General features: G+C 46.3%; 1 protein-coding gene across 1 annotated transcript in view; it reads right to left on the reverse strand.

Annotated features, from left to right (window-relative positions):
• Window positions 1–278: 278 nt before the first annotated feature.
• The window catches only part of ABHD12 (abhydrolase domain containing 12, lysophospholipase), a 50,591-nt gene continuing 28,474 nt past the window's right edge, over window positions 279–22,395 (reverse strand). Inside the window, exons 5-13 of the mRNA XM_075749526.1 lie at window positions 20,551–20,581; window positions 8,167–8,212; window positions 6,740–6,869; window positions 5,174–5,211; window positions 4,913–4,992; window positions 4,011–4,093; window positions 3,186–3,264; window positions 2,769–2,896; window positions 279–2,270 (exon numbers count right to left, since the gene is read on the reverse strand). Of these exons, the coding sequence (XP_075605641.1) occupies window positions 2,231–2,270; window positions 2,769–2,896; window positions 3,186–3,264; window positions 4,011–4,093; window positions 4,913–4,992; window positions 5,174–5,211; window positions 6,740–6,869; window positions 8,167–8,212; window positions 20,551–20,581 (655 nt within the window). The 3' untranslated portion in view covers window positions 279–2,230. The remainder of the gene's footprint in view (window positions 2,271–2,768; window positions 2,897–3,185; window positions 3,265–4,010; window positions 4,094–4,912; window positions 4,993–5,173; window positions 5,212–6,739; window positions 6,870–8,166; window positions 8,213–20,550; window positions 20,582–22,395) is intronic.

The raw sequence follows: 22,395 nt of genomic DNA on the forward strand, positions 1-22,395 counted from the left end.
GCAAATGGCACACGGGGCTCCTGTGCTAGAAATCCCACAGGCAGCTCCCATTTTCGCCATTCCCAGTGGGGAAGCAGAGCCTCAGCTGCAGCCAGACTTACAGGCACAGCCCCACTGGGCTCCAGGAGAGCCACTCACCCAGAGCTGGCAACAGCCACACTTGCCCAGCCCCAGCTGCGAGCTCATCTCCCATGCACAACCCTACTGCAGCCCTGCCACACACCCTGCTGGCCTGCCCAACTGGGGAAAAAGTCCCAAAAACTGCCAGGTAAAATGGGTGAAGCTGAAATGATCAGCAGTCAATGCCTTTATTAAAATTACACCACTTTTAGATAAACATTTCAGTTTAAATTTCCAAGCGTATCACTGGCCTGCTACTGGGAATGGCACTGTTGGTGTGACCAACACCAGCAGTTCACATGCTGGACCCTCAGCTCTGTCCCACAGGAGGAAGGCAGCCAGCCAGCCAGCCTCCGGCTCAGGCTGCGCTTTGCCCCAAGCCAGCTTCCGGCAGCGGCATTAGCTGGAATGTGCACGTCACTCTCCAGAGCCAAGTAAGTGTTTCTCTTCTGTCAGTGCAATAAGTACAAGTGCATCAAACATAATTGAAGTGGCACAGTTAGCTTATAAGTATCATGGGTCAGAAACCTCAGGGACAACCACACTATGGCAGAAGAATCTCAGTACAAGAACAAGCTACTGTCTGCTTTGCAACTAGTATGAGCCTGCAGATATAACTTGGATGCATGCTGAGCAGTTTATACTACGCTGTATACCCCTGAACAGACCCATCAGGCAGCACAATTCACTCTGAGCACTAGTGACTACACCTACAGCACCTGGTATTGTCTATATAGATCGATGAGAGGCAGGGCCAGGTCCCCACCCAGACACCACAGAGTCACCACGTGACACTCTCCCCTCTCAGTGCAGAGCTCGTTGGTGGCATAAAATAGCCCCTGTTCCAGCCCCAAGCAGGACAAGGACATCCCCAGAACCTGTCCCCATGGGAGAGGCTCATTTCCACTTCTGCCTCCTGGACAACATGCTCTGACCACAGCTGAGATGGGATGCCCAGAGCACAGAAGGGAGGTGGAGGGAGAGAGAGGGAAGGACACCCCAGACTCTTATTTTTGCACTAAGAACTATATATCACTGCCTCCTTTTAACTACAGAGCAACAGTGCAGCCACCAGGAACAGGAAAACCTGACCCAAGGAGTTAAAAAGGTAGTTGAGGGGAAAAAACCTGCCCTTCCCACCCAAAGGAAGCACATGTCTGTCTGGGTGTGTGCAGGGAGAATGGAAGACATCCATTCCCACATTCTGGGCCCACGTTGTTCATGGAAGAGGGAGATGAAGCAAAAAAGTAATCTCACGCTTTCTGGCTTAATCTCCCAAGTTTGCAATTTATCCACATAAGTCACTTCAGTTCCTAATAGGAAGTACATGTGAAGAAAGGGATAACCTCCACAGAAGATAGCAGGGATGGGAGCAAAAAATGATGTACGGAAGGGAAAGGGTACAGAAAAGATAAAAGGGCACTAACCTTTTCCATTAAATAGATGTTTGAAAAGGAAGAACAAAAAAAAAATCTTTTATTTCCACATGTGTGCAATTAGCCAAACACTTGCAACACATTGTGACTGAAGAGCTAAATAAAAATATCTCTCACCACCTGGATCTTCCATGTATTTGTAATTACAGCCACTTAGCAAAAAGGAAAGGCAAAACATGTATTTCCTAGAAAGAGAACACCTCAAACTCAAGGAAGACAACTGTGGTATGGAGACACGGCAAAAGCCATTCGCCTACAAATGAGTCTCTACATGATCCAAAAACAGCAGCAGTGTTTAAAAGTGAAAGAAACACCCTTGGTCATGACACACGTGTCCTAGGAATGTCTGTCCTCAGTGATACCACGCTGTATTGGCCAGCCTTTGTTGTGCTTACATTTTTCACGGTTTGGTACTGGCTCCTGGGCTATTATCACCCCTCCATCCATGTCAAAAAAAAAAAAGGAAGCCAATGAATTCTTTCTTCTACCATCACAGACGCTGATGCCAGGAGCTGGAGTTGCCAAGGGTACACATCAGGACCGGAGTAGGAATCCCTGGCCTCCTCTAATGCCAGGGATGGAAGAATGGCAGACTGACTCACAGGGAGCAGGGAGGAAAAGGAGAGAGAGGAAGGAAAGAAAGGAAAATCTCTGCGCTGCCAAGCAACCAGTCTTCAGTGATGATGCTCATGTTCAGATTTTCCCAGGAATTCCCTAAGAAAGGAAACAACACAGTGACACTCAGCTCTCCTACACTCTGGTGCATGCTGCAGCCTGCAGGTCTTCCCATTAATTCACCTGGCAAACACTAGGGCTCGAGCACTTGCAGCTACAGGGAACAGCGCCGAGCTTTGCTCTCACCCATTGGTGGCTCCCACTAGAAGAGGCAAACAGAAGTAGCTGCTCTGCAAGCAACTCCTCCAGAGCATCCAGCTCACAGCAGAGATGAGCCAGAGCGAAGTGCTCCCAGCTTTCTATGGCTCCCCATCACCTTCCTGCAAAGCAGGTTTTGGGGAAGTGTTCTGACTTTGTACTAAAGCAGCCCCAGTATCTCACCCGCGCTGGAGACCAAAGGCGTTTTCAGAAGAGCTGCCCAATACAGGCACCTGTTACACATCACTCTTGCTCCTGGGCACTTCTCAGTGTGCCCCAAAGCCCCAGGCCCCAGCCCCTCCCCAGGCCAGAGGAGACCCCAGTGAGCTGGGCTGTTACCGCAGTATTCGAGGTAGCTCTGGACTCCTGTAGATGTACTTGTGCCGGTAGCCGAGGTCTGTGTGGAACGGAACAAACTGCACCTTGTAGTCTCGGAAACTCCGTGACGTCGCAGCAATGTTGTAAAGCTGAGTCCAAGGGGAGACAGGTGAGGGACACGTGTCACCCCAAACTAGCTACCCCTGCCAAACCTGCACTCCTCTCAGGGTGGGTTATGGGCCCTGGCTTGACCAGCTTTGCTAGCTCTAGCTCCGTTTCACTATTGATTTGCCACCTCCAACACCACAGAATTTGTAGTCCCTTTGGGCTATGCATTTCTACATACACCTTCCTATTGCTGACTTTTTGCCTGGCTGGGCTGTCTTCTATCCACACCAGTTCCTCCCACCAGATCAGTTTGTACAGCCACATGTGTACCTTCTTTCCCAGATGAAATGGTACCACTGGGTCATCCTCAGCATGAAGGATGAGCAGGGAGCAGGAAATGTATTTCACACTGTAAAAGAGACAACAATGTCACAAAAGCTCAGAGCAATCCCATCGCTCTCTAACACCAGTACACTTTGATTTTTCAAGGAAACTGCAATGACAAACATGTCCTGTGGGTGACTAACTACAGTCCAGATCTAGAAAACACTATTATCTGGGCACCGTTCATTTGATCTATAGAAAATTTACTAATGAAAGGCACCTGTGTAAAAGCTATTTGCTGCTTAGACCAGAGAAAAGTGTCTCACCCCACTGCAAAGCATCATCCCCCAAGGTCTGGTTTGGTTTCAGTACTGGAAACGAAACTCACAAACGCTCAGGCTCTTGAATGAAAGGCTCAGCAGAGACAAATGTTATTACATGCAGGGTGGCTTATGCAAATGCACAGCAGAGAAATCTTCCCAAAGCTTCAACGTCCTAATGCTACTGTTTAACATGTAACATGCACTTGAAACGCATAAATCACATGGACCAAATCAGCATATCCCTGAGCAGTCTGTGCTCTCTGTTGCATCTGTCCTTATTAAGAACAATTAAAAAAGGAAGAGACCCCCAGTGCAAAGCTGCGTTGCACTCAGGGCTGCAAGAGTAGCTGAAATCCCTTCAGCAAGTATAATGCTTCAACAAAACAAAACAAAACAACAAAAAGAAAATAGAAAAAAGGCAGAGAGTGCAGTCTGATGTGTCTCCTCCTTGATGCTTGCCGTGGCTCACTGCAGCAACAGCTGAAACCCCAGTAAAGAGAGAACTCACTTCTCATCATTTGCAAATTTAATTCCACTTGTCGTGATGGGGTCAAGGAAGAACCAGTCAAACCCAGGGAAGTATCTGTATATCTGAGAGGAAAAACGTGCATTAGTGGCAGGCACCAGCAGGACAGTTATACAAACAGCAGTAATGGAGCAGGCTACTGCCACCCCAGTAACATCCCTTGGCTGCTGGCTGTGCTCTCTGCAGTGAGATGATCCACGTTTCCACCAGCATTATTTTTCCTCTCCTGTTTCAGGCCCATCTTATCAGCCTGCTCAGGAGCAGGCTCTCTGGGTGCTTGTATGGTCAAAGTCTCTAAGTATCATGCTGCTGCTGACAACACTCTTCCTGGAAGAGAACTTGATACCAGAGCACCTCACCAGCCCAGCCACGTCCAACACCCAGTCTGGGTGTCTGCTCAGTTCGGAGCCAACTCGCAGCCATGCTGGATGGAAGAGATGGCCACATCAGAGTGAACTCATCAGGGAAACTACGCAAGCTCAAAGGGGCCACATGCACAGGGTAGCAGTGACCACGAAAAGCCCAGCTTTGCCATCGCTTTTCTCACAGCCCACAAAATAGCCTCCTGCAACAGAGAAGCTACAACACAAGAAGAACGGGCTGTCTGCTGCTGAGAGCAGAGTCTATCTTCCCCTCCCTACATTAACTGCCCTTTCTGATCCCAGTTTCTGTTTTCTTTACGCAGGCTCCACGCATGGCTCTGGTACTGCTTATTGTACTAGTGTTCCCAGGAGCTGCCTTAAGCGCAGCTCTTTACCCCTGACACTTATCCATATCACTGCTGCCCCACAAGTCATACGGTTAGCTCAGAAATTAACCTTCAGAAGTGACGTAGCTAAGCATACAATTACATGCCACTAGCATGACAGCCACTGTGTACTTGCCACAGAAAAGGGGTGACTTCGTGCCTCCTCCCGTATGTTGGTGAATGGAGATTCCAGTATCAGGGCATCTGGGGGTGTTTCTGAAAAGCCAAAGGCAATGTGCTGAAATGCAGGGGTGCAGATAGCCAGCAAGGTCAGGGTCTGCTTTATGAGAGCAGCTGCCACCATGGTGCACCAAGGACAGCCCTGTCACAACCACAAACGTATGCAGAAATCTGGGACGCCAGCAGGACCCGGGCTCTTCCCACCCACCAGACTTACCTCTCTCGCAGAGGCGCCTCACTAGATTTGTTGCAACCCTGGAAAGAAGAACAACGATCATTTAATCTGGCGCAGGCTCTCTGCAAAGCATCAGGCTCTAGTGGTAGTAGGTGGCAGGGGTACAACTCAACTCAAGCCCTCACACTGCCTGAGGTCTGGGCAGCCAGCCCACAATGACTTGGGTTCCTGCAGGTCTTCCATACCCAGCTGTCTCAAATGGCATCAAGTGCCTGCATTTAGGTAAGTGACCAAGTCCAAGGAAGCAGCACACCATGTAGCCACTTGGAAGGACCTCCTTTAAGGTGGCTCTCAGGCTCCCAGCGTATCCACAGCTGCGTACCACAGCCTCTTAACCCCAGATAACAAGGGCTGAGCAAGAAAGAGGGGAATGCAGGGGTCTGGGCAGGGGTCTGGGCCTGTTCCAGGCAGCTGTAGCACAGAGTCCCAAGGTGATACTGCAAGGAGTTTACAGAGATGGGTCAGAAAGCAGCAAGGTCTCCCCCATGCGTGTCCCTAATGGGACAGGGATTTTTCCAAAGTTGCTGAATGCTGCAAGCACAGCATATTTCAAAAACCTCAAACTCCAGGCTGGCTATGGTCACCAGGGAACTCAGCTGGGGACCGCAGTCCCATGCAACTCGGATTGCAGTGCATTGGGAAATGTCACAAGCATGCTCTGACCCAGAAAGGGATCCTGAACATGGCAACAGTTTAGAAGAAGATCCAAAGGAAAAGCCTTTGCCTTCTCTCAAACAAAGCAGGGTGTTTAGTATCACAGCAATGAAAAGTCACTATCCTGAAATACCTCCCTGTCCCAGCAACGCATTTGTTGGACAGCAAGGCAAGCTGCTGTGGTCTCAAACAGTTTAATCTGCACACAGCTCAACTCAAAAGTAACCCTTAGGTTTGCTCTCTGCTCCTCCACAAATCGAGGGGGTAAGAGCACATGCTGCCTGCTGAACACGACCCACCTCCAGACAGCAGTGAAAAGGGAGGAAGCAGGAAAGTTAAAGCCATGCAGGCAAAGGCACTTGACACTTTGAACTTCTCTGTGCCAGGCACGACCACATAAATGTGACAGATGGCCAGCAGCATAGTCATGCAGGCATCTGCACAAGTACCGATTATACACGACATGTTTGCCAGGACAGGAGGAAAACGTTTTGTAAGGGCAAGTCACATGCGGCTGGTCTAAGATACTCTTTCAGAGTACCAGAGAAGCCTGATGTTCTGCTCTGAAGGACACATAGACATAGATTCACCACAGGAAGAGATCAGTGCAGTCTCACTTTCTCTCCCCTCGGTAAATCTGTGTTCTATTATTCTAAGTGTGTTTTTTCCAGTGTAACCCTCTGGGCAATGAAAGTTCAAGATCAATTCCTGCACAGTCATTCACTGTAGCCCTTCTCACTCAGTAGAGTGCAAAGGGGAAGCTACTCTGCAGCAATTATGCCACAGACTCCAAGCCAAGCCAGCCTGGAGATTACAGCAAACAGCACCTTCATCCAAGGTCAGTGTTTAATGTTTTTCAGAAGCTGCTATGTCCCTCTGGGATGAGATGCTTACCCTGTGCCCAAGGAGTGTCCCCATATATAGACAGGGTTGTCTCCGCTTCTTGCTTTTATCCAGTCGAAGACATGAAGGGCGTCGTAGGTCATTCCCCTTTCTGACGGGCTGCCTATTGAATCGCCCCAGCCTGAAACACAAATAGTCCTTCTGAGAATCGCACAAACTGGTCAGCAAAGCCAGCCGGCTCTTCCCATGCAGCCCCTCTGTGACTGCAAAGGGACCTGGGACATGGACAGTTTCTGTTTATTTCACTGTGCACCTCTACAATTTGGGGTTGAAAGCTCTGATTGATCCGCAGTCATTTAAACAAGGTAACTGCTGGCTGCCAAGGAGTTTTTGTGGATTTAGTCAACAACAAAAACAAGAGCTGGATCTCAAAAACTACCACACACAGGTATTGTTGCACATCTGCAACATCCCAGCTCCCAAACCTTAGCTGCTTTTGCATGCATGTAACCAATTTGTAAGTGGAGTTTCTAACAGCATAAGCATTGGATGCTTAGGGTCAAAACCCAAGCACGTTTCACAAAGCTGTTGCAACGTCAGTTTGTCCATGCTGCTCGATCAATGCCCTCAAACAATCTTCCACTCTCCTGACTGTTTTGGCTCTATCACTATTGCAGCATGTCTACACATCTTATGATAAGCAGCAACCATCCCACGTCCCTTCTGATACCTAATAAGCAGCCAGAGAAGCAGCTGCCAGCAGGACTGAAAAACAGGGCAAGCTCCTACAAATAAACCTCTCCCAGATGCCTTCTTGATAAAAATGCAACAGATTTTTTTTTTTCCTGTATCTCCAGTGGTATTACACTGCAGCCATGGCTTAAATACTAAGGTGGCGGGGGGAAAAAAAAAGAGCAGCAGATGCTTGACTGCTGGTGGCACAGAGCTGCAAAATGGACATGGCTTCTGCTGAGGACGTTATCAATTGTTAAAAAAAATCTTTATATCTTTTCTCAACTATCAGCTTTTAAAAATAAGTGCAAGTTCAGTTCCTTGTGTGACCTCAGGAAAGTCAATTAGATCACATCCACAAAACTACATCCAGGCAAGCTTACTAGTTTCCCGATGTGCACCTGGAGGATGCTTTAACTGGATGCTGTGACAGCATGTGTGCCTGGGTCACCCTATACTCCTTAGCTCCCAAACCAAGGAGCCCTGTGCATGAGGAGAGTTAGGAGCCAGAGTCCACCAAGCTGGACATCAGGAAGCAATACTACACAGGAAGAGACTAGAAAAAAATTTCTGGAAGTTCTTTGAATACCCATTAGGAAAAAAAGAAGCAATAACCACATCTAATTAGCTGGCAGCAACCGTTTATAAAACAACTCCCCTGAGATCTAAAAAAAAGAGCAACTTCTTTGTCGCTTTTACAGAAAGAGACATCTAAAAGTGTTTCATAATAATAGAAGCCCACATACCTCGATAATCAAACGTTACCACATGGTACCCAAGGGAGCTGAGAACCTGGAGGAGAGAGAAACATGGAGAAACCCATCACAGACTTGCACAGCAGCCATGCTCCTGCCTCAGGCCAAGGTGCAGGGATCTAATTTTTAACATCAGCCTGACGTGGTAAAGTGACAACTTCCAGCTTTTCGGTGCAGCAGGCACAGAGCTTTTCAAACACTAATTATCTTACCCCACTGGTTTTACTCCATTTGTTTCCTGGACCTTGTATCAGGCTATCTTAGATGTTGATTCTCCCTTTAACAGCTTTGCCCTTAATATCTGCAAATATCCTATGACTGTTTCCTCTACAAAAACTTTCAAGTTTTCCAGTGAAACAGTAATATAAACTGCTTTGTTTATATTATTCAAATTGGCATAAATGTTAGCATAACATATAGGAGCCTGTTTCAGGTTTCAGAAGGCTTAAATGTATACATCCAAAACGTGTAATTGCTCTATTATGAAGATTTATATTACAGCCAATGGTAATCCTAACAAAATCTGTTAAAAGCAAGTAAAAATATCCAATGTTAGATCAACTTGCTCAGAAAAAGTGCCTTGGTAAAAACAATGCTAGCATTCCAAGCTACCATTGCTTAGAATGAACCTAACAGCTCCGTGGTAGATAAAAATCAACAAAAAGTCACAAAAATATTAAAGTCTTGTTGCTTTAATGATATGTGTATGATACATGATTAAAAAAAAAAAGCAATCTTAGTATTACACTATAGTCTAAACCTTCTAATGGGCAAAAGGAAATCATCTCATATGTAAACCCAACACTTTATTTCTAGTGTAATTGAAATCTTAACAGCCTGAACAATCACTGTTACTAGTTCAGACCTCGTTAGTACAGAAAAAAGAGAAAAAGAGGACCAAATAGAAAAGAGGGGTATTCAGGTAAGTTGGCAACTCAGTTCCTTTGCTGGGAGGACTACAACGGTGATGGTTTCTCCCACTTCCCTCTAGAACGCATCCAGGCTAATTTTCATACATTTTGGACATGCACTGGATGTTTTTTTCTCTTCACTGGTCTGGGATTCCATGTTACATCCCAAATTACTTTATGGGGCGTGTTCAACATACATCAGACATGTTCTCTTTGTTATCTCCAAAGCCATTTCTGCCCAGCTCCCAGGTCTGTTTCTCTTTAGCTGACCACTGGCAGGCTGTGCACAGCCTGGGGGTCTCCAGGGTCACCCTGTGCCCTGTTCCACGCACGCTCATACCTGCGCTCCTCTGCAATGCCCCTGTGTCCCCACCTCCGAGGTCTCTGCTGTCATACCAAGCCTGTACTCCTCTACACCGTATCACTACGCTGGATGTCATCAGTGTTTCATTTGACAGAGTAACTGTATGTGGAACTCGTACATAAAAACCTTACAGCTATTTTCTCTCTAACACTACCTGTATGGGAATTGTTACTATTTGTATTACAGTTACGGCAATGCCATGTAATTATACAAAGCTCACCAAAAGTAAAACCAGCTAGCCGGTGACCACCTGGTTGTTAGAAAATTGCTTTTATGGCTAAAAAAGCTCAAAACAGTACTCCAGGGAGCTCCAAAACAAGGTCAGAAGAAGCCTTACAAGCCTCAGCCGTGTTACTAGCAGTGGCAATACTATCTGCACTGGGTTACAAGGCTGCAATTTCCCTTTTTGACAGTCCACCAACTGCAGTCTATTGCTCACAAGTCCAGCAAGGATATTGCAAAGCCTCCTCTGGCTCAAGGCTTCTCACCAGGACCAAGCAATGGATTTTCTCGGAGGTGTTTACCCTTTACAGCTTGCCTCACGATAGCCTGGACAGGTCTGAGGGCAGTGTGTAGCTCTTCATTGTAATGCACTGCCACTACTCAGTTTCTGAGTGATTTTATAGGTGATGCAGCTTGCACAACGGATAAAATTGCTATTAAGACGACAACTGCAGGATGCAAAGCCAAGTTGAAATCTCCTGTAGTGGTAGGACACCGCAGGCAGGAGCAGTGCTCAGTGGTTTGGACCGTGGAGCACTGGGGCAGATCAGCTACCTGCTTGGTGTGCAACATTCACTGCCTTCAGGGCTCATCGCACCACAAGCTGGACTTCCAGCATTAACAGTTGGGTTAGTGTTTTTTACAATTTTTTAAATAACACACCCAGTGGTACTGGGACTATTGCAGCATACAACTGGAATGATACCTGTAAGCTGAGCATTACTTCTAAAGGAATAGTACAATTTTAACCTTAACAGGTTACATATACAGATATTGGGTAGAATTATAAACAATTAGACAATTTACAAGAATTTGAGGGCACATAGTATGCATGCAAGTACAGCTGGAGCTTACACAAACAATTGGTGCCTGACTGGAAACAGAGAGCATTTCCATTGTCCCACTAGGATCTAAATGGTCATCTGAAGACAGAAAGCCAGTAACTTCATGTATGCATCACACAGTTTGCCCTGCTGCTTGCTGATACCCCCTAAGACTAACACGTTACGTCACGCCCACTCTTGCTGCACCTGGTTGCGTTGTTTCTTGGCACTAGCCACAGGGTTACGCTATTCCACTACCCTTCTTTTAATGCCGTTTTCCACTAACGGTTATTTGGAATTTATATTAGCAGATGCAACTCCAACAGCTTCCAAGTCACTCAAAGCTCCTTTGTGTTTTGCTGTTCAGGTCTCTCCAAGCAATTCCTGTTTCTCTTTCTTTGGCTCAAAGTCCTTCAAAGGGGTTCCCTTGGAGGTGACAAGGTCCATACTGTGTGCACTTCCAGGGCAAAGGCCCTTTACAGCTGAGGTATTAAACATGCAGTTGGGGATGTGCACCCACAACTTACTGTTTCTTCGACATGCTCTTGCAAATAACTAGGCCAACATCACAGAAAGATGTGAGCGTGTGTATACACCACCACAGAATACCACTGCAACCTACATAACAATAGCAGAATAATCAGGTAAAATATTAACAAATTAGGTGCTGCAGGACAGCTGTTTCCATCAGAATCACTATTACCATAGTGATTGTAAGCTCACTTACATATTGGACTCCCTGACTAGTCAAGCAGAACACAAAGTTCCTTCTTGCAAAGTTTGGTTTTCAGCTTTACAATGTGATTTTACTGCTATCACATACAATCTAACCTTTTCCAGGTTGTTAAAAATTATTTAACCTGTTGACAGTTTACCTATCTTCTATACATGTTTGTTATGTGTTGGCTGCATTGGTGGCATCTCTTCTCAATAACAAATAGATGCACTTTTATTTTAGTTAGCAGCTGTTACATTTAAAAACAGATTTTTACTGTCCTTTACTTCTTCTTTAAAAATATGCTGAGTTTAACACATCCATTGCAATCATGCACACAGGACTAATGTTTCATCTTCAAAGCCAAATGTATCCTAGTTCCACTAGAGACTTTATTATTCAACTAGTCCTTCAACTTCTATCTGCTTAATTACTGATAAATAATTAACTGATAATGTTCTCAATTCAAACTTTTTTTTCTTTTTTGATCTCCATCCTAGATTTCTTTTATGTTTATACTCATGTATACTTTTGTCCTGGTTTCAGCTGAGAGGGTTAATTTTTCTTCACAGTAGCTAGCATGGGGCTATGTTTTGGATTTGTGCTGGAAACAGCATTGATAATACAGAGATGTCTTTGTTCTATGGACCTGTTGTGGTTGAGCAGTGCTTACACAGAGCCAAGGCCTTTTCTGCTTCTCGCACTGCCCTGCCAGCGGGATGGCTGGGGGTGCACAAGAAGTTGGGAGGGGACACAGACAGGACAGATGACCCCAACTGACCAAAGGGATATTCCATACCAGATGACATCATGCTCAGTTTATAAGCAGCTTGGGGAAAAGGAGGGACTGGGGGGGCAGCGGCGTTCGGAGTTGATGGCATTTGTCTTCCCAAGTCACTGTTATGCGTGACAGATCCCTGCTTTCCTGGGGATGGCTGAACACCTGGCTGCCCATAGGAAGTGGTGAATGAATTCCTTGCTTTGCTTTGCTTGTGTGCGCAGCTTTTGCTTTACCTATTAAACTGTCTTTATCTCAACTCACGAGTTTTCTCACTTTAACTCTTCCAATTCTCTCCCCCATCCCGATGGGGAGTGAGCAAGTGGCTGCGTGGTGCTCAGCTGCTGGCTGGGGTAAAACCACGACAACTTTGCACCTGTGCTGTTAGGGCTGGTACCCACCTCACTCTGGGAGCTCGGCCCCTGCAGCAGAAGAGCATCGCTGTTTGTCCGAGGTCACTGTTCCCATAGCAGCTCTGCCTTCTTACACCTCAATATCCACCTTTTCCCCTGCTGTTTGTCTCCCTGCAAACAGCCCTTCAGCACCTTGTTCTCCCCCTGTGTTTATTTCCTCAGTCCATCGGTCTGACCTGCACCACCACCTGCATCTCATACCTGTCAAAAAGCACCACAGAGTAGCCTCCAGCTTTCCTTACCCCAGTCTGAGTCTCAACCCCCAAGCACAGTCCTGCCCCCAAAATCCTGTCATTCAGCACAGCCAAAAGCAGCAAGGAAGCACCAAAACAGCGGCCGTGCCTGGAAAGAGCATGGAGTTCTCCTGAAGAGAGACAGGAACGGCATGATGCACCCCCAAACAAATTCTCTTGCCACTGGGGGCCAGGAGCTGCAAGGCTACACAAAGCAGATGCACCAGACATAGAACAGGAGATGCTGCAACGCTAACCTGTTTGTTTGGCTCTTGTCCTGGTCAGCTGCCAGAAGCACCAGCCCTCTCACAGCAATAAGCATTGAGGATGCCCTCAAGACACTCCCAGGCACAGGCAGCAGCAATCTCCATGCTGACCTAAAACCTAGGCAGGCCACACTCGGGACCCCTGACCACCAAGCCCTGCCTCCTCCCAGCCCAGCATGGCACAAGCCAGTGTGCCCAGTTCTCGTCTCCCTAGCAGAGAACGGGGACAAAGAGCTGGGATAAAGATGATGAAGGTCATCTCATGCCTTTACCAAAGGAAGAAGTCAATGGAGCCTCCCACTCCTGCACCCATTCAACTCAAAGCCAAGATACAGGTGAACCACTTGCAGGGGACTCATTCCTCCAAGGACCTCCAAGCCCCTACCATGGACACTGTCCTGCTCTTACACTTCAGAGCTGCCTTTCTCTTCCAGGGAAAAGAGATGAGGCTGAGGAGGAACATGAACAAGCAGGAAAAGCAGGAGAAACTGTCACTACCACCACTGCAGCTGCCAGAGCTGTAAGGTGCCCACCTCAACCTTCACGATGCAGGGCCCCACACTAATAGCACCCTCTGCTTTAGAGCGTGGCTCGGCTGCCCATGCACCTTCCTTCCTACCCTGGCAATGGGCAGCTGCAGCACCCAAATACTCACTTCCCAAAAGGAAAGCAGACATGCAAAGCAAGGCCAAAGCATGGTCTATCAGTGGAAACACAAGAGAAGGAAGAACCTCCACCATCAACATCCAGCTCTTCCTGGTGAAGGAGCTGATCACAGAATCACAGAGTGGTTTGGGTTGGAAGGGACCTTAAAGATTATCTAGTTCCAACCTCCCTACTATGGGCAGGGACACCCTCCACTAGACCATGTTGCTCAAAGCCCCATCCCCGCCTGAAGCCAACAACCCTGGGAACATCCCAATCCCGTGCCCTGCGCTAAGAGACTCTTTTGGTTTAGTCTTTTTTTTTTTTTTAAGAGTATTTTTCTTTCTTGTTTTTCCCCTTAGCATTAGTTCAGAAAGTCTCAGATGAAGCTGGTAAGATTTCAATTGGCTTTGCAAATAACAGACATTTCCTTTGACCCTTAACAGGATATTTAGTGTAACAATGCCAAATGTTTTATTTATAGTAATTACTTATGCCCCTATAACAATACCTTATTGTTTCATGTGCTGCTATAAAGTTGGGTAACCTCATGCAGTGAGCAAAAAACCCTCTGCATCAACTCTTCGCTATCCCAGCACATCAGTGTAATAATAACTGTAGGCTTCACTGCTGAAGCCTCAATGTACAAGTATGAATTGCAGAAGGAAGTTGCAGTAGTCTGACATTGGCAGTCAAGGCAGCTAAGAGAACAGGATTCTCGTCAGTTTTGAAAGGTTTTGCGTTGCATTATTCAAGCATGAATAATTTTGAATAATGTGAATAACACAGTGTCCCTGAATATGTTGATAACCGTGATATCTGGAAGCCAGGCTTAGGCAAAGAATAACTGGACACTTGAAAGCAGAGTTTGTATCTGGTGACTGCTCCACTGCTGCTCCTCCTGCTGGCTTCCTCACGGCTCCTGCTCCTGGTTCCTCTCTTCAAACACTCATTGACTCAGGCAAGAACCATTTCAGACACCTTCTGCTCACAGACTGTGCAGCAGTGACAGCCTCAGTCTTCAGTGCTGCTGCTGAGAAAAGCTGCTCACATGAAGCAATTGCTCAGAAAGAAAGGACAGAGACCTCTTACAGTGATTATTTCCCTTCTGAGCCTCTTCTAGAGGGTTTCCCCTGCTGCTTCCAGCCTACTAGCAGCACAAGCAAACAGGACAGCAATCCAAGCTGTTTCATTCAGCTGGAAAAGCATGAACCTGGAGTTTCTGGCATGGTTCTGGTAAGCCCATGTGTGTGTTCACAGGTTAGTAGCTGAAAAAGACAAACTAAGCAACTTATCTATGTTCTTAGAAGTAAAAGAATACCAGACCTGGAAGAGAAAACTTGGTTTTCAGTGAACTGTGTTCTCTGTATGTGTACACACACAGAAACACACAGAGGTACACAGAGTCTTTGAGTATTTTGAAGCACTGCTACTCTTGCTCAGTCAAAATCCAAAACAACTCCTCTGCCTGTCTTGGCCAGCACAAAATGCATTGCAGCATAGGCTGGTTCCCAGAAAAATGACCAAATAGATCACCATGCGCGGCAGTCTTCTAAACCAACTTTCTGCAACTTAGTTCATCGCTTTCTCTTAAAGGAAAAGAAATATCACCTGTCTCCTTGGGGTTGCCACGCAGCATTTTCTAAGTGATCTGAATTAAAAAGACTTTGCAGCAGGGGATTATGCATAAGGAGCTGCATTTCAATAAAGCCTTATGAGTGCCAACACTCTGACACAAATTACAAAGAGAAGGGAATGATAGCTAAATCCACAGGAAAAAGACAGACTCAGATCCCTCTGAAAGGACACAGCAAAAATAATTGACCTTTTTTTAGAAACATGTGATACGAGACCAAGAAATTCTGTGTGAGAATTTCAGCCAAGAGAGAGTTTAATAAAATAAATGATGGCAAAAGTCATTAGGCAAAAGACCCAAAGCAGCCGAAGTTGCCTGTTCTCATGTTACACACCATGGTGCTACATCTGCAAAATTCATTGGGTTTTGTACAAAATCCTCAGCACTTGAGATGGCATCACTCATGCAAACACGCTGTGCCATGGGAAAGGGGGAAACCCAGGCTGAACCTGCCTGCCAGACAAGTGATAAAGTAACCCCACACTGGCAACTTTGAAGATGTTTTATTGCAACGAATTATTCAGTGAATAGGCAAGTACTAGCTTTGTCACCCCAGTCAACTAATGGACCAACGCGAAGGCCTATACTGGTTTGGCCCAACATTTTGGCATTTTAAAAGACCAAACGTCACCTTCAAAAGTTTGAAGGGTGTGAGGAATCTGAGCTGGCCTCAATCCAGACATTTTCCCAGCAGTTGGTGACGTATGGCACCACGTATGGCATCCTTGCAACAAAACCTGCATTAAGACCAGCGCCGACAAGAAACAACAGCGAATTAATGGTCCTTGGTGATTTCTTCCTGTGTGGAACAGAAGCACCCGTTTGCAGACCAGACCCTCTTTTCAGGGAAGTTTGCTGCCTCTCTGGGGCTCAAATGAGGGATGTCACCCCAAGAGTGAAAAGCTTAGTACAACCTTCAGACTACTATCCATAGATTCTTTCACTAAGGATGTTGTAACAAAGTCTGAGGTCGATCAAAAGAAGTTTCAGAATGCTAAAAAAATCAGGAGCATAGGTAGTGTTTTCCTCAGTCCTCCCAGTAATGGGGAGAGACTTTGGAAGAAACAGGTGAGTTCAAGATATCAATACCTGGCTCCAAGGCTGGTGCCCTCACCAAAACTTTGGGCTTTAAAACCCTGAAGAGCCTTCAAGACACAAGGTATGCTGGGGCCTGATGGGATCTACCTGTCCCAATGGGGAAAATGCATCTTTGGGCGTAAGCTGGTGGGACTGAGAGAGCTTTAAACTAGACTTGATGGGGGAAGGGGATACCAACAGGACTGCAGTAGGTAAGCCAAGGGCTGGCATGGCATCACCTGAGGGTGGCAATGGTAGTGGGAACATTTATACCGCTCCTGGGAGCACGGAGGGCTCAGGAGCATATTTGAAATGCTTATACGCCAATGCACACAGTATGAGAAACAAACAGGATGAACTGGAAGCATTGGTCAGTTCCCAGAACTACAATATCATTAGTATTGGTGAGACTTGGGGGAATGAGTCCCACAATGGGAGTGCTGGGATGGAGGGCTACAGGCTGTTCAGGAGGGATGGGCAGGGCAGGTGGATGTGTCGCTCTGTACGTAAGGGAAAGGTTTGATTGCACAGCCCTTAGAGACAGTGATGATGTAGTTGAAAGCCTCTGGGTGATGATTAGGGGGATGGAAAGCAAAGGAGATGTTGTAGTGGGTGTCTACTACCAATACCACAGCCAGGATGTAAGCACTGATGAGTTATTCTATAGACAATTAGAAGAAATTTCTGGATCAGTAGTCCTTGTCCTTATGGGAGATTTCAACTTCCCAGGCATCAACTGGGAATACCATACTGCAGATCTGGGAAATTCTTGATGTTTGTAGGAGATGACTTCTTGTCACAAGTACCCAGTGAGCCAGTTAGGAAAGATGCCCTCCTAAACTCGCTATTTGTGAATAGAGAAGGACTTGTGGGGAAGGTGATGGTAGGCAGCTGTCTTGGCCACAGTGATCATGAAATGGTCATTCTCATTACATTCAATACAATGAGAAAAAAGGATAGCAGAGTTGCTACCCTGGACTTCAGGAGAGCAAACTTCAAGCTACACAGGGAGCTATTTAGCAGAGTACCCTGGGAATCTGCTTTTGAGGGCTCAGGAGTCCATCCATGAGTGCTGGTCAGTCTTTATGAACCACCTTTTAGAAGCACAGGAGCAGGCAATTCCACTGTGTTGTAAGTCAAGCAAGCAGGGCAGAAGACCAGCTTGGCTGAACAGGGAACTCCCCATGAAGCTCAAGAGGAAAAAGAAATTGTATGATCTCTGGAAGCAAAGTCAGGCTTTGCAGGAAGGTTACGGAGCTGTGGTTCATATATGCAGGGAGAAGACATCAAAGGCTAAAGCTCAATTAGAGTTGAAACTGGCCAGTGTCGTGTCAGATTAAAAAAAAAAAAAAAAAAGCCCTTCTTGTTAAGTATGTTAATAGCAACAGCAGGTCTAAAGAAAACATTGGACCCATACTTGATGAAGATGGTGATCTGACTAATAGGGATGAAGAAAAAGCAGAGGCATTTAATGCTTTTTTCCCCTCAGTCTTTAATAATACTAACAGACCTTGGGCTGCCCAGTCCCTTGCATTGGAGAACATGAGTGTGGGAACAGTGACTTTCCATTTGCGGACAATGAAATTGTAAGGGACCAGCTGTATCAGCTGAATGTTCACAAGTCCATGGACCCTGATGGGATTCATCCCAGAGTACTGGATTAGCTTGCAGATATTATGGCAGGAACCTTCTTGATCCTCTATTAGAGGTCTTGAGAGTCTGGGGAGGTCCCCACTGACTGGAAGCTAGCCAATGTCATTCCAATCTACAAAAAGGGTGTAAGGGAAGACCCAGGGAACTGCAGACCTGTTTAGACTAATCTCAGTTCCTGGAAAAAATATGGAGAAGATCATACTGGGTGCTACTGAAAGGCATTTAAAGAATAATACAATCATCAGGCACACTCAACGCAGGTTCACAAAGAGAAAGTCCTAACTGATTTGATATCCTTCTATAATAAGGTCACCCACCTAGTGGATGAAGGGAAGGTGGTGGACGTAGTTTTTCTGGATTTTAGTAAGGCTTTTGATACTGTCTCTCACAGCATCCTTCTGGACAAGTTGTCCAGCTGTGGGATGAGCAGGTACATGGTGCACTGCATGAGGAACTGGCTGAAGGGCAGAGCTCAAAGGGTTGTAGTGAATGGGGCTGCATTTGGCTGGTGACCAGTCACCAGTGGTGCTCCTCAGGGCTCAATTCTAGGACCAGTGCTGTTCAATATATTTATCAATGATCTGGATGCCAGAGTTGAATGCACCATTAGCAAGTTTGTAGATGACACCAAACTGGGAGGTGCTGTGGACTCTCTTGAGGGACAAGAGGCCTTGCAGAAGGATCTAGATAGATTGGAGCATTGGGCAATGATTAATGGGATGAAATTTAACAAGTCCAAGTGCCAGATTCTGCACCTAGGATGGACTAATGCTGTACACAAGTATAATTTGGGAGATGAGTGGCTGTAGAGGAGCCCTGCAGAAAGGGATCTGGGGGTGCTGGTTGGCATCAAACACAGCATCACCTGCCAGTCAAAAGAGGCTATTATCCCACTGTACTTAGTGTTGGTGAGGCTTCACCTTGTGTGCAGTTCTGGGCTCCACAATCTAAAAAGGCTGTGAAGGTACTCAAATGCATTCAGAGGAAGGCAACAAAGCTGGTGAAAGGGCTGGAAGGGCATGTCCTGTGAGGAGTGGCTAAGGACTCTGGGTTTGTCTAGTTTGGAGAGGAGGACGTTGATGGGAAACCTCATTGCTTTCTATAGCTTTCTGAGGTGGGGAAGTGGAGAGAGAGGTGCTGAGCTCTTCTCCCTGGGATCCAGTGATAGGACACTGTGTTGGTTTTGCGTGGCAAGGTTTTGGTAGCGGGGGGGCTACAGGGGTGGCTTCTGTGAGAAGCTGCTAGAAGCTTCCCCTGTGTCTGATAGAGCCAATGCCAGCCGGCTCCAAGACGGACCCGCCGCTGGCCAAGGCCAAGCCAATCAGCGCCTCTGTGATAACATATTTAAGAAAGAGAAAAAAAACAGTTAGAGAGCGCTTTTGCAGCCAGAGAGAGGAGGGAGAAGATGTAAGAACATCTGCAGACACCAAGGTCAGTGCAGAAGGAGGGGGAGGAGGTGCTCCAGGCGCCGGAGCAAGATTCCCCTGCAGCCCGTGGTGAAGACCATGGTGAAGCAGGCTGTCCCCCTGCAGCCCATGGAGGGAGGATGAGGGGGTGTAGCGATTCCACCTGCAGCCTGTGGAGGACCCCACGCCGGAGCAGGTGGAGACACCTGAAGGAGGCTGTGACCCCGTGGGAAGCCCACGCTGGAGCAAGCTCCTGGCAGGACCTGTGGATCCGTGGAGAGAGGAGCCCACGCCAGAGCAGGTTTGCTGACAGGACTTGTGACCCCGTGGGGGACCCACGCTGGAGCAGTTTGCTCCTGAAGGTCTGCACCCCATGGAGGAGACTCACGTTGGAGAAGGCCGTGAAGGACTGTCTCCCGTGAGAGGGACCCCACGCTGGAGCGGGGGAACAATGAGTCCTCTCAGTAGTAGCCAAAACACTGGTGTGTTATCAACAGTTTGCTAGCTACCAATACACAGCACAGCACTATGAGGGCTGCTGTGGGGAGAATTAACTCCATCTCAGCCAGACCCAATACAGACACGTAGGAATGGTTCAAAGCTGTGCCAGGGGAGGTTTAGACTGGACATTAGGAAGCGTTTCTTTACAGAGAGGGTGGTCAAACATTGGAGGAGGCTTCCTGGATAGGTAGTCAACGCCCCAAGCCTTTCAGTGTTTAAGAGGCATTTGGACAATGCCCTTAATATGCTTTAACTTTTGGTCAGCCATGAAGTGGTCAGGCAGTTGGACTGGATGATTACAGTAGATCCCTTCCAAATGAAAATATTCTATTCTATGATGGTGAGTATATAGAGACTGGTAACATATGAAAGAATACTCTTAAATGGTACCTTAAATTAGTACACTAGTATAATCAATGAAATTATGGCTGTGATTAAATAAAACTTTTAATTTTTCCTATTAACTGTGTTGTGAAAGTATTCCTGGCAAAGAACCTGGTTAGCTCAGTTGGAGCTGACAGTTAACAGCAGTATGTAAAAGGTCTTTCAAATATCTCTTAATGTGAGGAAGTGTGCTCATTGCTTACAGACTCCTTTTGCCATACACGCTTCATATCTAGAGGAGACTATCATCTGCCTGTTGGCAGTGGGCTGTAATGAGCAGTCTTGTCAAGTCTGTGCACATCTCATGAGTCAATGCAACTGCCTGGACAACACGTGCAGCCACTTACCTTGTAAAGCTCCACGCGGTGATCTCCTCCTCTGCCGAAAGTGATTCATGAAGAGGAGAAAAAAAAAAAAAACACCAAACAAACAAAAAAACCACATGTGAACATTTAAGCTTCCAGAAACAGACTTTCCCAATTTCCTCAGGCTTCCAGTTCAACACTAACATGCCAAACACAAGAAAGACCGTAACTGCTTTGTCACAGGCTTCAAGGAGACAGCAAGACTTTGCTGAGCTATGCAGGACATAGTTTTTAAGTCAACTTCTCCCTAAAAACCTCTTCTCACAGCAAGAAAAGACAAACTTTTCAACCCACCCTCCTATCCGCCTTTTCCAAAGCCTGTAATAAATCCAAAACAGCCTGTCCCTGTTGGCTTTGCAGACCCTGTGCTCCTGCCACCAGTGCTGCCCCAGCCAGTAACCCCTGCTCTCCAAGGTGTGATGCTCTCAGTAGAACTCACCACGTTAACCCAAGCAGCTGGCTCTTGGAATTTCTCACCTGGCTCCAAACACAAGGACAGAAAGGACATGTGCAAAAGACTGAGCAGAGAAAACCAGAGTCGAACACTATAAATAAGTCTGGGGGAAGAATCTGCTTTAATGCTTTTTTCATAAATTGAAATCTAGACAATAAAATGGAAAGGAGAGTGAATGTGCCATTACATGCTTTAAAATATATCCACACCATGACATGGCTAATCCACACTCAAACTTTAGTCTAGGATGGATGTAAGAGTAGATTTACTCCTGTACTCATATGAAAACTCCAAAACATTCACACTATGACTGGTTTGGTTAGTGCAGCCTCTAAACCAAAATGCCACTTTCCAGACCTCCCTCTAAGAACACATGCACTTACCAGCCAAAAGCTGTCAGCTCCAACTGCACTACAAAATACCTAATGCAGCCAAAAACACTCAGAGCAAAATGCAAGGGGTTGCTTGTAAGTCATTTTGAATCATACAAGTCTGAAGAAGACACACTTGCTTGAAAAGTCATCCTTGATGTGCACACATTGGTGTCTTTTCATGCATTCCTCAAAGTGCAACAGAGGAATTTTTTCTAAGGGGATCAAGTAGACGTAACATTTTTGCCTCTGCTCCAGACCACTCAGGCAAACCAGAAAGCCAAGGCAGTGCCTTTTACTTATGGTTAATGCAGCCTGCATCAATAACGCAGCCCTTTGACAAGAGACTGAATATGCAGTGTAGAAACACGGCAATATATATTAAAGCTGAAATGGCAGCCAATACACCTCCAGCTTCTCCAAAACACAGAGTAAAGCGAAATGTGAAATATGTAATCGATCCATAGCTCGGTACTTTATCTCAGTAGCACTTGGGGGACCCAAGAAGTAAATCTAATCAATATGCACATAAGAGAGATACTGATCCCAAATTACCACCATTAAGCTGCAGAACAGCTTCCATTAGTATCATTTGCTACATCCAATAAAGGCAAGAAAACAAGCAAAGCAGTATTTGAAAAATAATGGAACAATTTGATTAAACCTTGTAATACATCAGCACAAGAAGACAAGGTCAGTTTCCAAAGACCCATCTGCTCATAACATTTCCTGGCTCACAGCAAACATGTTCCACACCATACCCTTATACCAAAAAAGAACACTGCTAAGACAAGAATTTAGGTGAAAAGGGGCAATGTTCCTGCAATGTAAAGGCTAGTGAACCTTCACTATCAGCACAGTTAAAACAGAGTTTCTTCGCTTTACATCATGGAACTTGTACTTCTGCAATGTTTCTGCTCTGGCAGAGTATCTATGAGCAGACATCAGCTTCAAAAGAACATGCACTCAAAAAGAACTGGCACTCAAAACTCAGGTAGGGGC

Source organism: Balearica regulorum, chromosome 3, assembly GCF_011004875.1.
Source record: "Balearica regulorum gibbericeps isolate bBalReg1 chromosome 3, bBalReg1.pri, whole genome shotgun sequence".
Taxonomy (NCBI): Eukaryota; Metazoa; Chordata; class Aves; order Gruiformes; family Gruidae; genus Balearica; species Balearica regulorum.